The 17,515-nt window shown below is 35.4% G+C and overlaps 2 protein-coding genes and 1 long non-coding RNA gene across 3 annotated transcripts in view; 1 reads left to right on the top strand and 2 right to left on the bottom strand.

The window, feature by feature from the left end:
* Positions 1-4,212, top strand: part of arpc2 (actin related protein 2/3 complex, subunit 2) — a 13,987-nt gene extending 9,775 nt beyond the window's left edge. Inside the window, exons 8-10 of the mRNA XM_016558645.1 lie at positions 933-1,033; positions 1,272-1,372; positions 3,851-4,212. Of these exons, the coding sequence (XP_016414131.1) occupies positions 933-1,033; positions 1,272-1,372; positions 3,851-3,872 (224 nt within the window). The 3' untranslated portion in view covers positions 3,873-4,212. The remainder of the gene's footprint in view (positions 1-932; positions 1,034-1,271; positions 1,373-3,850) is intronic.
* Positions 4,213-9,756: 5,544 nt separating this feature from the next.
* LOC107744823 (uncharacterized) lies at positions 9,757-11,763 on the bottom strand. The gene is made up of 2 exons (XR_001640527.1): positions 11,331-11,763; positions 9,757-10,154 (listed from the first exon to the last, which is right to left on the bottom strand). It is a non-coding gene; the product is annotated as an uncharacterized LOC107744823 (long non-coding RNA).
* Positions 11,764-12,717: 954 nt separating this feature from the next.
* On the bottom strand, positions 12,718-15,506 carry LOC107744821 (keratin, type I cytoskeletal 18-like). The gene is made up of 5 exons (XM_016558644.1): positions 15,076-15,506; positions 13,923-14,005; positions 13,572-13,728; positions 13,253-13,417; positions 12,718-12,954 (listed from the first exon to the last, which is right to left on the bottom strand). Exons 1-5 carry the CDS (start codon positions 15,424-15,426, stop codon positions 12,733-12,735), a joined length of 978 nt encoding a protein of 325 aa, XP_016414130.1. The 5' UTR covers positions 15,427-15,506; the 3' UTR covers positions 12,718-12,732.
* Between the last annotated feature and the right edge of the window lie 2,009 nt (positions 15,507-17,515).

Here is a 17,515-nt window from a genome sequence, read left to right as displayed (position 1 = left end):
TTATAAATAAATAAGCTTTCCATTGATGTATGGTTTGTTAGGATAGGACAAAACTATTTGAACTATTTGAAAATCTGGAATCTGAGAGTGCAAAAAAAATCAAAATATTGAGAAAATCACATTCCAAATGAAGGCATTAAAGAAAAATCGGATAATTTTGACCCATGCAATGTATTGTTGGCTATTGCTACAAATATACCAGTGCGATTTATGACTGGTTTTGTGCTCCAGGGTCACATATATAAAATGTATTAATTATTACCTCAACAAAAAAAATATATACAGCATTTATTTGAAATAGATATCTTTTGTAACAATATACACTACAGTTCAAAAGTTTGGGGTCAGTAATTTTTTTTCTTATTTTTTTGAAAGAAAGTAATACTTTTATTAATCAAGGATGTGTTAAATTGATAAAAAGTGATTGTAAAGACTTATATTGTAAGAAAATTCTATTTCTATTTTGATTAAATGCTGTGTTTTTTTTACTTTATATTTATAACCCCCCCCCACCACCACCACCACCACCAAAAAAAAACAAATGTATCACAGTTTCCAAAAAAATATTAAGCAGCACAACTGTTTCCAACGTTGATAATAAATCAGCATATTAGAATGATTTCTGAAGGATCATGTGACACTGAAAACTGAAGTAATGATGCTGAAAATGTAGCTTTGCATCACAGGAATAAATTACATTTTAAAGTATATTCAAATAGAAAACCATTATTTTAAATTGTAATAATATTTCACAATATTTAGATTTTTGATTAAATAAATACAGCCTTGATGAGCATAAGAGACTTATTTAAAAAAAACATCAACAATCTTACTGATTCCAAACTTTATGTATAGGTTACCCAAACATGTCACAACTGCAGTGAATTTCATATTATATTTCAAATAAAAATACTGATATCATTTCTCAACAGTGCTGTTTCCTCGACACACCAACGCCAACACCAGAGACAACACCATCAACCTCATCCACACCTTCCGGGACTATCTGCACTACCACATAAAGTGCTCCAAGGTGGGACCCTCCTCAGAAACGCCTCTTTGCCCAACATCGACTCTTTGTGTTTATGAAGGGTCGAACACAACCCTTGAGTTTGTAATGTGCTTCTCAGTTTGCAACCATTCGGTCCTTTGTATGGCCAAATGAAACAAATTTGTCAGCGTGAAGAAAACTGCTATGAAGTTAATGTCTAATCTTGGGAATGTAGGTGTTTTCTCCTCTCATACAGTAGGTGTGTTTTATCTCGTTTTAGGCTTACATCCACACTCGTATGAGGGCCAAGACCTCGGACTTCCTCAAGGTACTCAACCGTGCTCGCCCCGATGCTGAGAAGAAAGAGATGAAAACTATGTCGTAAGTGGTGTTTCACAATCATTAGTATTTCACACTTATATGAAACCACACAAAGTCATCCAGGTCTTTGAATATTCAATCTTTTTCTCAGTTGAGGTGGTTGATTTGTGCTGATGTTGGTGCATATCTCTGGGTTTTATTCAATACCAGAGGCGTGTGCTTGCAAAAGATTCATTTGTGATAGTGTGTGTTTGAATTTTCATTAATTACACTGAGGCGTTGCACCATCCGCTGTCTCTTAGAGGCTGATCATATCAGAGCAGATTACCATGTACTTTTCATATTACTAACTTAGCTGGTTGTTGTTTGAGCTTGTTTAAACTGAAATGTGGCCAAATGCTGCAGATACGTCTTCTCTGGAATCAAAGGACATTTTTTCTAGTAGATTAGAGCCAAAGAGAAATAGATTATTATCAATAACGTAGGAACCTGAGCTCTGATGAATTATTTTTATGTCAGTGTGCTTTTAACTTGGAAAACAAACTTGTTTAATGACTTCCTAATGAAGGTCAATACATAATCCTGAAGAAAGATCCACCAATTGGAGAAGTTGCTGTTGCCATTGAAAAAGAGCTCAACAGCAACCACCCACTCCCATAATGCACTGTGAAAGAAAAGTCTTATCTTAAACATCCTATATATTTTAATATTTTGCAATAAACCTCTAAAATAAGGCATGTTATATTTAAATTATTCTTCGTGAAGTAATTTAAGTTCACAGTTTTGCAGTTTTGCCTTTTCAGTTTCAAATTTCATATAGATGTTTGTTTTCAGTCAAATTCAAATGTTGTGATTCATTTCAGAGCTTGTTGAACTCTTTGAAGATTTTGATAAATGTCTCTGGAAAAATGCATTAGAATTTAATTTAACTTAATTCAATTTAAGAAATGTTTGCATAACCAAGCTGCTAGTCACTGTTGACCTCTATAGTTCATAAAGTATAAAACAAACACTTCTTGGTTGTAATTTATTTTAGAAACTAGATGTTTTCCTCAATCAGTTATTATTTGCACAGTAAAAACGACCTCCTTAGTCAAAGAATTCACAATGACTGGAATGCGAAGTGCTTCTCTGTGTCATCAGACTTTAAAGATTCCCGGGTAACACTTTTCAGGTAGTTTTCATTTGCTAACAGTTAATGCATTAAGTATTTTGAACTAACAATGAGCAACCTTTTTCACAACCTTTATTAATATAGAGGAATATTTATTTCTACATAATGTTTTATTATTAATTAATGTTTGTTCATAATGCATTAGCTAATGTTTATTTATACAGCTTTAAATGTAAAAACAAACAAAAAAAAAACATATCATTATGTGTAGAAATAGTACAAAGGTCCCATTAGGTGACATTAGTTAATGCATTAACTAACATTAAGCAACAATGAGCAATAAACTTGTTACAGTATTTATTAATCTTTCATTCAAACTATTCATTGTCAGGTCAGGTTCATTAAGGTTAATAAATAAGTGTTTTATGTTAGCTAATGTTAACAAATGGAAGCTTATTGTAAAGAGTTATTGTAGAAATGAGCATGCATTGTTAGTTTATGATACCTAATGCATTAACTAATGGTAACAAACTGAATCTTTTCGTAAAATGTGCTGTTGATTTCTGACTTAAGTGTTACAGATTCATCCTTAACTATAAATCCTTAAAGGGGACATTGGATGCAAAATTCACTTTTACATGGTGTTTGCATATAAATGTGTCTTAGCAGTGTGTGGACACAACCATCCTACAATGATAAAAATCCATTCACTACTTTTTTTTTTAATCCCCCCCAAAAACCTAAACAGCCTCAATTATCAAGCCGTTTTGGTTTTCTGAGCAATATAACGCTATACTTTTCAAGCCCTGCCCACATCCGCTGACCGACTGTCCCGTATTAGCATATTTCCGCATGTTTCAATTTCTGTATATTAATGCTGAAGGGCACAAGTAAATATGACATTTATTATAATGGGTTTATGTGAAGATTTTGTTCACTTAAATTAAAAGTTATTTTTTAAAGTCTAATAAATGTTAAAATTGATAGCTCTCCATTATACTGTAATGTTGATTGGCTATAGTATATAGCAATTTTATAGAGAAATCAGTATTGGTATTATTGATACTGGCCTTCAGTCATAAAAAAAGATGCCATTAAACAAATATTAAAAAATATACTGTCTTTATGTTGTTTGTACATTAATTTGAAGATTGAATGTGAAATTATTGCAATATAAAAGTATATTTAAAAACTTTAATGTTAGGTGGGATTAATCGCGATTAATTAGTTAATTTCTTTTAATCGATTGACAGCACTAATATATATATATATGTATATATATGTGTGTGTGTGCGTGTGTGCACTTTTACATTTTCTTGGTATCAATTGTCAGTAGTACATTCGTGCAATACTGATTATATAGCTATATTTATTTCACTGTTTGACCTGTGAATATGAATGTAACCCTCACATCATCTGTCCAGGGGCAAGACCTTCTCCCGTTAAGGACATGATGTGCAATCCCGAGACCAGCATCCGTGGACTCCATCATACACCTCTGGCCAGTGATGTCGATCCTCCACCTGTAATTTGCACCTCAACAGGGAGACGATTAAATTCCTTGCTTTTGCATTTATAGGATAAATGTTATTTGTATGTCAGATAATCGTTTTTTTTTTATACGCTCTTATGTTTCATTGCGTAGCTCTGTTGTCTGACAGTGTTTTATTGACATTAGTCATGCAGTATTTTCCCTTTCCTCCTTCCTTTTGCCGCCTTTGTTTCGCCAAATGCATCAATATTGGACATCATGAAATGGTCATGAATAAACCATTCTTGTATACAAGAAATTCTTTGTCTGTTATTTGGGGTATAATTACTGTATGCATGCAAAATTTTGGGGTTAAAAAAATGCAGATACGAAAAAAAATGTTATTGAAAAAAAATCTCATGCTCACCAAGGCTACATTTATTTAATCAAAAAATACAGTAAAAGCAGTAATATTGTGAAATTGTTATTACAATTATAATTTTATTTGAATATATTGTAAAATGTAATTTATTATTTGATGAAAGATGAATTTTCAGCATCATTACTACTCCAGTCTTCAGTGTCACATGATCCTGTCACATGATATTTTTGTGGAAATCATGATACATTTTTGTTCAGGATTCTTTGATGAATAGAAAGTTTCGAAGAACAGCATTTATTTGAAATAGAAATCTTTTGTGATGTAATAAATGTCTTGCTGTCATTTTTGGTCCACCCATGCTGAATGTATTATTTTCTTTCAGAATCAAACATTATGACTGACTCCAAACTCTTGATTGTCAAAGTACATAATAGAATAACAACACTGAGCAGAAAATGAAACTGAAATACATGTTTTAATGTGGCAAAGGAGATTGACAAAATAGTCATGGTCATCACAAAGAAAAATTGAGCTATAAGAAGGAAAGACAGAGATGATGAACCACTAATGCTGATTAGGATGAGGCAATAGAAAGTCACTCGTTCTCCAACATATCATCTTGAGAAGCTTCCTCCACCTCATCGTGTTCAGCAGGTTACTTCTGTTGCCTCCACAAACTCATCTTCCTCTACATTGGTTGTTCTGCTAACTCCTTATTTTGCGCACGCCTTTTCCACCTCTAACTCCAGTTGTTCTGCCAACTCCTCTTGCTCATCTTTCCACTTTTCCATTGCTAACTCCATTTGTTGTCCCCACTCCTCTTGCTCATCTTTCCACTTTTCCATTGCTAACTCCATTTGTTGTCCCCACTCCTCTTGCTCATCTTTCCACTTTTCCATTGCTAACTCCATTTGTTGTCCCCACTCCTCTTGCTCATCTTTCCACTTTTCCACCGCATCTGTCCAGGGGCAAGACCTTCTCCCGTTAAGGACATGATGTGCAATCCCGAGACCAGCATCCGTGGACTCCATCATACACCTCTGGCCAGTGATGTCGATCCTCCACCTGTAATTTGCACCTCAACAGGGAGACGATTAAATTCCTTGCTTTTGCATTTATAGGATAAATGTTATTTGTATGTCAGATAATCGTTTTTTTTTTATACGCTCTTATGTTTCATTGCGTAGCTCTGTTGTCTGACAGTGTTTTATTGACATTAGTCATGCAGTATTTTCCCTTTCCTCCTTCCTTTTGCCGCCTTTGTTTCGCCAAATGCATCAATATTGGACATCATGAAATGGTCATGAATAAACCATTCTTGTATACAAGAAATTCTTTGTCTGTTATTTGGGGTATAATTACTGTATGCATGCAAAATTTTGGGGTTAAAAAATGCAGATACGAAAAAAAAAAATGTTATTGAAAAAAACTCTCTCATGGTCACCAAGGCTACATTTATTTAATCAAAAATACAGTAAAAGCAGTAATATTGTGAAATTGTTATTACAATTATAATTTTATTTGAATATATTGTAAAATGTAATTTATTATTTGATGAAAGATGAATTTTCAGCATCATTACTACTCCAGTCTTCAGTGTCACATGATCCTGTCACATGATATTTTTGTGGAAATCATGATACATTTTTGTTCAGGATTCTTTGATGAATAGAAAGTTTCGAAGAACAGCATTTATTTGAAATAGAAATCTTTTGTGATGTAATAAATGTCTTGCTGTCATTTTTGGTCCACCCATGCTGAATGTATTATTTTCTTTCAGAATCAAACATTATGACTGACTCCAAACTCTTGATTGTCAAAGTACATAATAGAATAACAACACTGAGCAGAAAATGAAACTGAAATACATGTTTTAATGTGGCAAAGGAGATTGACAAAATAGTCATGGTCATCACAAAGAAAAATTGAGCTATAAGAAGGAAAGACAGAGATGATGAACCACTAATGCTGATTAGGATGAGGCAATAGAAAGTCACTCGTTCTCCAACATATCATCTTGAGAAGCTTCCTCCACCTCATCGTGTTCAGCAGGTTACTTCTGTTGCCTCCACAAACTCATCTTCCTCTACATTGGTTGTTCTGCTAACTCCTTATTTTGCGCACGCCTTTTCCACCTCTAACTCCAGTTGTTCTGCCAACTCCTCTTGCTCATCTTTCCACTTTTCCATTGCTAACTCCATTTGTTGTCCCCACTCCTCAATTCCACTTGTTGTCCCCACTCCTCTTGCTCATCTTTCCACTTTTCCACCGCTAATTCCACTTGTTGTCCCCACTCCTCTTGCTCATCTTTCGCTTTTTCCATCGCTATCTCCATTGCTAACCCCATTTGTTCTGCCAACTCCTCTTGCTCTTCTTTCGCCTTTTCTATCGCTAACTCCATTTGTTTTCCCCACTCCTCTTGCTCTTCTTTCGCCTTTTCCATTGCTAACTCCATTTGTTCTGTTAACTCCTCTTGTGGTTGTTGTGATTAGGATTTTGCTCAAGTTCGTTCTGAGAGACCACTTCTCCGTCCACTATTTCTTGCGTGATGATGGCTTTCTTGAGTCCGACGGAAGGTGGAGGAGCTGGAGACAGAAAGTTGGAGGTTAGAGTAAGTCTTTAGTAATTCATTAAGACATTTACAGACATCCCACCTCTCCCGGAATGTCCGGGAGTCTCCCGCATATGATAGCGGCTCCCTGACGCCCGCGAATTATAAACAATTTAATGTCGATTTTATATATTTTTATTCCTTATTTACTTGGTTTTTTTATTTTTATTTTTTTTATTATCTGTGTTTTTTGTTCTGTCACTGTCATTCTGTTACACTGTGGAAGCTTCTGTCACGAAAACAAATTCCTCGTATGTGTAAACATACCTGGCAATAAAGCTCATTCTGATTCTGATTCTGATTCTGTTACAAACGGTGCAGAGAGGATCCCTATTTCCACCTGGTATTAAGATGTTGATCCGATAATGGTCAGCTAAGTGGTATAATATTTACCTGGTGTGATAATGCGTTTACCTACACTATTTTAATCGTTTTTGTCGTACCTGTTATTATAATGCGTTTTCCTGGTGTTATCTGTGCGTCTCCTGTGACTGCTTGCAGTTAGATTTCCTTTTATTTAACACTGTGGAAGCTTCTGTCACGAAAACAAATTCCTCGTATGTGTAAACATACCTGGCAATAAAGCTCATTCTGATTCTGATTCTGATTCTGTTACAAACGGTGCAGAGAGGATCCCTATTTCCACCTGGTATTAAGATGTTGATCCGATAATGGTCAGCTAAGTGGTATAATATTTACCTGGTGTGATAATGCGTTTACCTACACTTTTTTAATCGTTTTTGTCGTACCTGTTATTATAGCGTTTTCCTGGTGTTATCTGTGCGTCTCCTGTGACTGCTTGCAGTTAGATTTCCTTTTATTTAGTGATCATCACTTTCGCTTTCGATTCACGAATATTGAATGTACAAAGGGGTGTTCATTCTCTGGGGCCATTTCCTGGAAATAGGTTGAGTCATTCTATGAATCAGGTGCCTATTGCAGTTTGGGAAAGTAATTTTGCAAGTGAATTTATGAAAAAAGTTTTTTTTAAATGATGTGTTTAAATTTCAATACATTGCATCGCACCTTCTCAAGCTAAATTAACAAATTATTATATTATAATTATATCTACAGAACAGTATAGGGTGAAGTTTTAGTTTAATTTGACAAATAAGGTGACCAGGTATAAGTTCCTTCTTTGAGAATTTAATGCTGATATTTCAAATATCCACTTTTTCACTTATTATTTTTACTATACAAAATTGGGAGGTTCTGTAGCGGTTGCCGCTGCCTCAGGGAAAGTGTGTATGGCCCAGACACACAAAACGGTGACCACCATCACGGAAAGCGCCGTGAACAAAGAGATAACCTTTGGGACAGATAGGCTTATAGGCCACCAGGCTTAAGAGTGGTGGATCAGTGGTGGATTTGCAAAACTGGAAGCCAGTCTCAAATGCATAGAAACTGACTTGTTATCTTCAGGTGCAGTGATGGCTGGAAACACTGGACTCGTGACTACCAAACTTGCTGCTGGAATCCATAGTGTGACCAGCTCCGTGGGCACCGGAGCTTGATGTACACTGAATTACTACAAGTTGTAGAGTGGGAGCATATGATGCTGTTTTTTTTTTCCAACAGGGTTGTACACACTAGATTTGCATGGGCAGCAAAGGAAAATTCTGTATGGAAACAGCAATATTGTGTGATGTCCACATTGCAATCAGTGACAAAAGAGATTTCAAAATAGGATAACACACCACAAATGACAATTCTGTCATTGTTTACATTCCAAACCTGACTTTCTTTGTTCTGTTGAACGTAAATGAAGATATTTTGAAGAATGTTGGTATCCAAACAGTTTCGGTTCCCACTGACTTCCATTATGCACAAAAAATACAATGGAAGTCAGTGGGAACCACAAATGTTTGGTTACCAACATTCTTCAAAAGTCTTTTTTCCCAGCAGAAGAAAGAAATAGGCCTACAGGTTTGGAATGACATGATGGTGCAACAAACATGCATAAACATGCTTTTTATATTTGTTCTGAAGTACGCAAAAAAAAAAAACCCAAAACAAAACAAAAAAACAGCAGCATAATGTTTTTGGAAAAAGTCTCTAATGCTCGCCAAGGCTGCATTTATTTAATCAAAAATACAGTAAAAACACTAAACATTGTGAAATATCATTACATTTCAAAATAACTTTATTTTAATGTATTTTAAAATGCAGTTTATTCCTTTGATAAAAAGCTTAATTTTCAGCATCATTACTCCATTCTTCAGTGTCGATCCTTTAGATATCATTCTACTGTGCTGACTTGCTGCTCAAGAAAATTTTTTTATCAGTATCAATGTTGAAAACGGTTGTGCTGCTTCATATTTTTTTTGTGGGAATCCTGATAGGCTACATTTTTCGTTCAGGATTCTTTGATGAATAGAAAGTTCAAAAGAATAGCATTTGAAGGCCGTTCCCTTGCCGTTTACTGCAGAAACTTTTTTAGCGGAAGGCCACGCTTCTCGTCATGCCTAACAACGCCCTTCAGCCGTGACTTATTCACAATACAGCATGGCCTCTCATACCTTATTGCTTACTCAAATTATTATTACTGACCCCTACCCTTACATTGGTAATTTACATTAGAAAATAACAACACTGACCAGAAAATGAAGCTCATACATATTTAATTGTGGCATAGGAGATTGATAAAATTGTCATGGTCAACACAAAGAAAAACTGAGCAAGAACAAAGGAACAAAGACAGAGAAGAAGAACCACTGAGGCTGTAAGAATAGGATGAGACATAGCAGTAAAAAGTTACTTTTTCTTCACAACATCTTGAGAAGCTTCTTCCTCCTCATCGTGTTCAGCAGGTGACTTCTCTGTCCTCCACTAACCCATCTTCCTTTGCTAACGGCAGTTTGGTTAACTCTTCCTCTGCTTTCACCTTTTCCACCGCTAGCTCCAGTTGTTCTGCTACTTTCTCTTCCTCTGCTTTCACCTTTTCCACCGCTAGCTCCAGTTGCTCTGCTACTTTCTCTTCCTCTGCTTTCACCTTTTCCACCACTAGCTCCAGTTGTTCTGCTACTTTCTCTTCCTCTGCTTTCACCTTTTCCACCGCTAGCTCCAGTTGTTCTGCTACGTTCTCTTCCTCTGCTTTTGCCTCTTCCACTGCTAGCTCCAGTTGTTCTGTCAACTCCTGATCCTCCCCAGAAACTTCCAGGTCATTGTGATTAGGATTTTGCTCAAGTTCCCTCTGAGAGACCACTTCTCCGTCCACTATTTCTTGTGTGATGATGATGGCTTTCTTAAGTCCGACGGGAGGAGCTGGAGACAGAACGTAGGCTGGAGGTTAGAGTCAGTCTTTAGTAATTCATTAAGACATTTGTGTAGCACACCAAAAAAAAAAAAAGCACTAGAAGCTCTTAAAAGCAAACAAATCATTAAGGTTCATCATGATGCATATAATAGTTGAGAAAGCAACATTTTAATAAATATTACTAGGGTCATTCTATGAATCAGGTGCCTATTGCAGTTTAAGAAGATAATTTTGCAAGTTTTTGCACATTTCAAAAATCCCATCAGACAAGTAATTGGTTTAAAAGTTAACACATTGCATTGCACCATTTCAAGCTAAATTAACAAATTGTAATATATTCTGAGATATGATTATGTCTTCAGAACAGTAACAGGGTGAAGTTTTAGTTTAATTGGACAATTGGCATTATAAGCTCATGAAGTTAAAAGGTGTTTCTTTGAGAATTTGATGTTGGTTGTTAATTTTACTTCATTCATATTTTTTTTTAGAATTATAATTATTAAAAAAAACATTAAACTGCATAAAAGTCAACTTAAAGGTAAATGTATAAACACTTTTGTTCAAAGGTTTGGGGCAGTAAGTTTTTATTTTTATTTTTTTAAGAAATTAATACTTTTATTCAGCAAGTATGCATAAATTGATCAAAAAGTATTTCTATTGCAATTAAATGCTGAATACTGAAAAATAAATGTTTCAGTTTTCACAAAAATATTAAGAATTTTTCAACATGGATAATATGTATTTTTTTGTTAATCAGCATATTAAAATGATTCAGAAAATTCAGCTTTGCATTACATTAAAAAAGATTTTTAATATATGCATTTTGCTTTCCTCTGTAAATACATACATGCTAATAAAGCCAAAAATGAAAACAGAGGTGGCTAAAAAAGGCACACAAATGGCACCTGTTTTGTAGAATGACCCTTTTGTTGTAACAAGTTGCAAAGATGATTGTCTTCAAACATATTTGCATGAGGATAGCAGTGAGAAACATAAACAGTGTGAGTGATGTGAGTGTATTTGGCCAGCGAGGGCTCGGGCAGCACTGTTTACTCGTCTTTGTTAGACAGTACAGCAGTGAGTGATGATTAGTATGAAGACAAGCTTGATGTGGGTTAGGCAAGCGTGTTTTTGAACTCACACTGACGATGCCTAAAATCTACACGACACGTCACGGCACTCACCTGCATACAACGCCTGCTCTAAAGAAAATTCCTCTCTGTGGAGGGAAGAGAAAACATGAGAGAGTGGCACAAAGGGAGGTACTTGATGGAAAGGATGCAACTAAATGTTCGAAGTTAAGAGTCGTTCACTGAAAAACCCCACACTGAGTGATCACTTTTCTGCAAGGGTCGAAACGTCCACCTCATTGTCTTTAAGTGGTGTCTACTTTAATGGACAGATGCTTGCTGGGACATGTTTCTCACAAGCCTGTAGGGAAAGAGTTTGTGCCGTGTGTTTGTTACTACAGAGTGACTTCACCATGGAAAGATAAGCTTTGTGCACGCTAGATTTGCATGGGCAGCTCACAAAGGAAAATGCTGTATGGAAACCACAATGTTGTGTGATGTGCACGTTGCAATCAGTGACCAAGGAGATTTCAAGATGAAAGGGATAGTTCACCAAAAATGACAATTCTAAACCTGTATGACTTTCTTTGTTCTGTGGAACATAAATGAAGATATTATATGAACAAAAATATAATGGGAGTCAATGGGAACTGAAAATGTTTGGTTGCCAACATTCTTCAAAATATCTTTTTTTTTTTTTTCCGGAGAAGAAATAAATGCATACAGATTATACAATTTGTATAATATATTAAAATATATATTTATTCATTCTTTTTGTTTCCATTTTTGTTATTTCATTGATGACTTTACTATTATACTAAAACGTGGGAAATGGTAATAATAAAGGCATGTATGTCAAAGGTAGGTAAGGTAGGTATGTCAAAGTTTCTGACTTTTTTCTGTGATTATTTCTGTGCAGAAATGTGCTTCAAGTAAGTCCAAAAAAATTATCTTGACAAAACAATCTCGACAAACCACTATATAAAAACAGCTTTTGTTTTCCCATGGTTAAAAAACACTTGGGTGCACAGGAATAATGTGCAAGACATGTTTGAGCAACTGAATCTGCTAGACACCAAGCAGAATAAAGGAAAGTCTGGAAACACTTAAATGCATGGACAAATAGAAATTCTTATTTTTATAATTCTTTTTACATTTAGTATATTTCATTAATTCAAATTTTTATTATATTATTTCAAATTTTTTTTATATTTTCTATTTCCAGTATTTTTGTTTCATTTGTGTTATTTATAAATGACTAGTATTATTCTAAAATGTGAGAAATAATGAGTAGGTGTGTCAAACTTTTTGACTTCCAGCAATTATTTCTCTGCAGAAATGTGCTTCAGAAATGATCTTGACAAAGAAATCTCGACAAACCGCCATATAAAACGGCCCCTGTTTTCCCATGGTTTAAAAAAACACTTGGGTGCACAGGAATAATGTGTAAATTCAGATGACATGCATGCACAGAGACAGGCATTGAACATTTCGTGCAATCACATCTCATAATCATTTAAACGATGCACATGTCTGCCAGGTGAGAGTGCTGACTGTGTAGAATGCTGAGTGATTTGTCAAGTGGATAATTTGTGTAATCTGTGTACCGTACCATGTTGTGCAGAGCCTGCAGGTCAATTTCTAGAGATTGTTTCTGCCTGCGCAGCTCGTTCAGCTCGGTCTTTCCTGCCTGCAGAGCTTCTGTGTTCTGAGTCACCTCAGCTGTGATGTTGTCAAGCTGGATAGAGAGGAACAAAGAGAACAAGGGATCCGGGTCACATGACAATATAGTGCTGCCTTATAATTAGGCACAAAGCTCTCCTAAATAAAAGGCACTTTCCCATAGGGCACAACATAGGGTCACAACTCACAAAAAAAAAAAAAGAAAGATGGTGCTTAACCTTTAATCCTTAAGAGACACAATTATTATATGGGCTGTTGGATTTTTAAAATATATTTTCTATTTCTATATATATATATATATATATATATATATAACAGAAGGAGAAGACAAAAGAATGCAAAATATGACTGACTTTGTTTTGAAACCAGGCTTCAGTTTCCTCGCGGCTCTTCTGCACGGCTCGCTCGTACTGCGTGCGGATGTTATTAATGACCTCATTGAGGTCTGCACTGTTTTTAGTCTCCATTTGCACATTGACTTGGGAGTCGCTGATCTGGTTTGTCAGGTTGGCAACATCCTGTAAAATAAAATGATCAATGGATTTAGTTATATGGATTATATTGGCAGGATCTGGCAACATAGCTGCTGCTGGAGAGCTGTTTAACGCTTGCCCTAAAGCATAGAAAAACCAGGCAGGTTGGGTGGGAAGATCTGTTGACAGTGGCGTGTACCTCTTCATGGCTCTTCTTCAGGAAAGCCAGCTCTTCTCTCATAGACTCGATCTGGCTCTCTAGCTGCATGCGACCCATGTAAGTGTCGTCCAGCATCTTGCGGAGTCGTGCCAGATCCTGCTCCACCCCTTGCCGCATGGCCTGCTCCGACTCAAACCTGCCCGGAGCGCTCATTTACATCAGAGACTACAGGGCGTGTGTCGTATTTACAGCAAACTGCGCTGCAGCTCGGTGACTGCTTTGTATTTACACAATATGAAATATTTGTATAGCCTATTTTTGTGAGAAGTTTTCCTAATTTGAGAGTTTTTAACATTTCATCAGGGAATAAAAAAAAACCAAATAACTCACTTGACTTTGAAATCGTCAGCAGCAAGCCTCGCATTGTCTATCTGCAGGAAATGTCTGGCATTGTCCATAGTCATTTCCTGGATCTGAGGGGTTGATGTACAAGCACAAACACTCATTGCATTGTCTTGCATTTAGGGCTCTCATTACAGCATTTCAACAAATAGTAGTTTTTTTTTGTTTTACAATTGTCATTAAACTTTATGCTAATAACCAACAAAGGAAAATAGACTAAATCATATAAAGTAATTAAATAATTTAATAAATGCAAAATAAATAAAACCTTTCATGCATATCATTATATTGTCTTTTAAATTGTTATATCTCTTAAAAACTATTTTCTAAATTCATTTTGATAGTCTTGACACATTACCAAAGTTTGGTTCCTATACTAAAAACTTTTTTATTTTATTATTTTATTTTTTTTAATGTATCTTCTAAGGGTTACAGCACTCAGACCAGTTCGGATACCTAGTAAAAGTTTTGTGACTTTTTTTTTGTAATTTTTAATAATAATATTTCTTCCATTTTGTTTCTTAATTGTATTTCAGTTGTTTTCTTGCCAGTTTGTAACATTATTGTCTTTTGCTGCTTTTGTCGAGGTCACTCATGCAAAATGCATCTTTTTACTAAAATAAAATAAATAAAAATGCATTATGAAAAATAGATATTGAATTGTTTTTTTATTGAATCTACATTCAATTAATAATTCAATATATTTTAATTAAAACTTTAAGGTTGCAACATATTATAAGCAAGTTGTTGTTGAACATTTGTCTTTACAAGCTTAAATCACATACACAACCATAAACAGACTTAAAATTGAATTTTAATAATTTTAAAAAATTTTAATAGATGAGTTGGAGCAGGTAAAAAACATCAACAAGTGACCATTATACATATAAACTTGCATCTCATGTCTTTAAAGAAGTTGCAGAGCTGGAATTTAAAGGGCGGAAGCTTTTCAGAAGCTCAAACAGAAGAACATATTTGGCCAGCATAATTCCTAAACTTTAATTTGTTTCATGTTATAGCCTACTATTATTCTAAAATAAGGAAAATAGTTATAGAATTAGCAGGTGTGTCCAAATATTTGCTTGTGTACTTTATGATAAAACGCATGCATGAGTACTTAACAAAACCTTTATTTGCTCACCTGGTTTCTCAGATCCGCAACGATCTTCTCATAGGCGCTCCAGTCTCTGCCGCTCTCAGCTCCTTTCCTCATCAGAGCCTCTTTGATTTGCTCCTCCAGTTGATTGTTGGAGTCCTCCAGGAGTCGTACGTTTGACAGATACCCCGCCAGACGGTCATTCAGACCCTTCATGGCCTCTTTATCATCAGCTGGGGCAAAAGTGCTGCTGTTGATCTGCACGATCGGACGCAGTGTGTTTGCCAGATTCCCTATAGCGGCTGGGGAAATGGCCCCGAACCAACTGCCCCTTGACCCCATGCTGCCAGAAAGACTTGAGCTGGAGAAACTCCTGGAAGGGCTCTTGAACGACATGGTGTGGATTAGAGGTGCCTTTGAGCGTGCTTGCGAGACGCGGTCTGCTGTTTTACCTGCGGCAGGTAGTGTGAGGGGGGTTTGGGAGCAGCTATATATAGACTCAGATCTCTACAGTGATTGGTCAGGGGGATGTAAGTCTACACCTGCACGGATCTCATTTGTTTGCAAATTCCCACAGAGGATAAACAAGGATGTACTCTCAAACTACACTGAAGAGAATTTAGTGTAGGGTTGACTTTAAAAGCATTTTACACTCAGAAATTGCTAGTAAATTTCACTAATAATTGCAAAAAAACAAAACAAAAACAAACACTGAATTAAACATGACATTTTGAAGTAGAAAAACTGTTTTTTTGGTTTTGTTTTTCATCTTTTTATTTACAACAAAAGTTATTTCATGTCACATGAAAAATGTGTGTGTGTGTGTGTGTGTTGTATGTTGTCATGCATGAGTACAAGTTATATTTTGTTTATTCTATATATATACTGTTTCTGTTTATTTCACAGGTCCTGTCAAGAACACGCCCAGGTCGTATTTCACCCTAATATTAAAAGAAAGACATTAGATTTCGCTTTACCTTTTGTGACAACATGCCCCAATAGTAATAGCTAATGGGGTAAGTTGTCACACTGGGCACCAAACAACCTATTATAAGCTTTTTATTAAAATATAAACAGCTAAATAATAAATGGTCAATAAATATTGAAATGAATACATTTTATGTTTTAAAATACTATTTGAAAAGTGCATAGAAGCACATTGTTTATCTCATAAATCCTGTCCAGAATACATCCACATCCACGTCATATCGCTCTTCACCAGGCCAAATTTCACTTTCTATATATACGCAGTATATTTTGGGGGGGGGAATGAAATATTTTCGCCCTTAGAGTGCAGAAATAATATAGTTCACTGAACACACATTGACCTTTTGTGACCACATGCCCCAATAGCAATAGCTCATGGGGTATGTTGTCACACTGGGAACCAAGGAGTTTATCATAGGCTTTTCATCAAAATATAAATATTTTGAAAATAGGAAACACAAACAATTAAAGAAACAGCAAAAATGGACATCACAGTTCAAGAATTCAATTCAAATCTGCCTTCATTATATAGCCAACTTGTGTCTGAGTGTATTCCACTCTGATTTTGCTGGGTTCACTTTTTTTTAAAATAATAAAAATAAAAATATAATACTTTTTTTTTTTCAATAATAAGGTATTATAAAAATATAAAATTCTAGTTTCATAGACATAATTCATAAAAATAATCTGATTTAAGGTTAGAGGTGTGGATTACGTTTTTGATACCAACATACACAACTACCGCTAGAGAGAATGCTTCATGTAAATGCAAAACTTTCTAGCTTTTATACAGACCTAGCTCCAGTCTGCCATTTATATTTATGTACATTATTCTAGGCTTCCAAATAATTAAAATGCATATTATATATTTATAACAATCTTTAGAAGTATGTGATCATGCTATAAGAATGTTCTTATTCTAATTATATTTTCATCATATTTCATTTCTTTCGTTTTTGAAAAGTGATTATTATAATAATGGGACGTGTGGCATTTCCACTCATGGCCACATGAGGGCAGCAGAGACCGCTTGACATTAGTGCTACTCACAAGAAAAGTTCTGCAGGAATCATGAAGGACTGTGTTACAAACAGCCTACAGGATTCCTGTAGACACATTTAAGGAACCAGCAGGAGTACTTCAATATATTTGCTCTGCCTTCAGATTTGTACTGTACACGCAGGTACACGGGAATTGCTCTTTGAGGTCGGATCTTTTTAAATGAATCGTTTGAACTGGTTCGCAAAAGCGGCCTGAACGATTCGTTCATGAATCAAAGTGATTCAGTAGGGTAAAAGCGGTTCTCGAGTAAAAAAAAACTCGAGACATTGAACGGAGAACCGTGATTTGTCTCTTTTCAACAAAACATTAGAAGTGAATAGAAAATATATCAGGATATCAGGGTACAAGTGATTTCGTAATCGTAACTACGCCGTGACGTAAAAGAACCATTGAATCGTTTTTTTACTGGTTCACCGAAAACATGAACCGATTCGCG

Source organism: Sinocyclocheilus rhinocerous, unplaced genomic scaffold (genome assembly GCF_001515625.1).
Source record: "Sinocyclocheilus rhinocerous isolate Xijiao unplaced genomic scaffold, SAMN03320098_v1.1 scaffold528, whole genome shotgun sequence".
Classification (NCBI taxonomy): Eukaryota; Metazoa; Chordata; class Actinopteri; order Cypriniformes; family Cyprinidae; genus Sinocyclocheilus; species Sinocyclocheilus rhinocerous.
The sequence above is the reverse complement of the archived record's forward strand: the minus strand, read 5'-3'. Positions and strand labels throughout refer to the sequence as shown.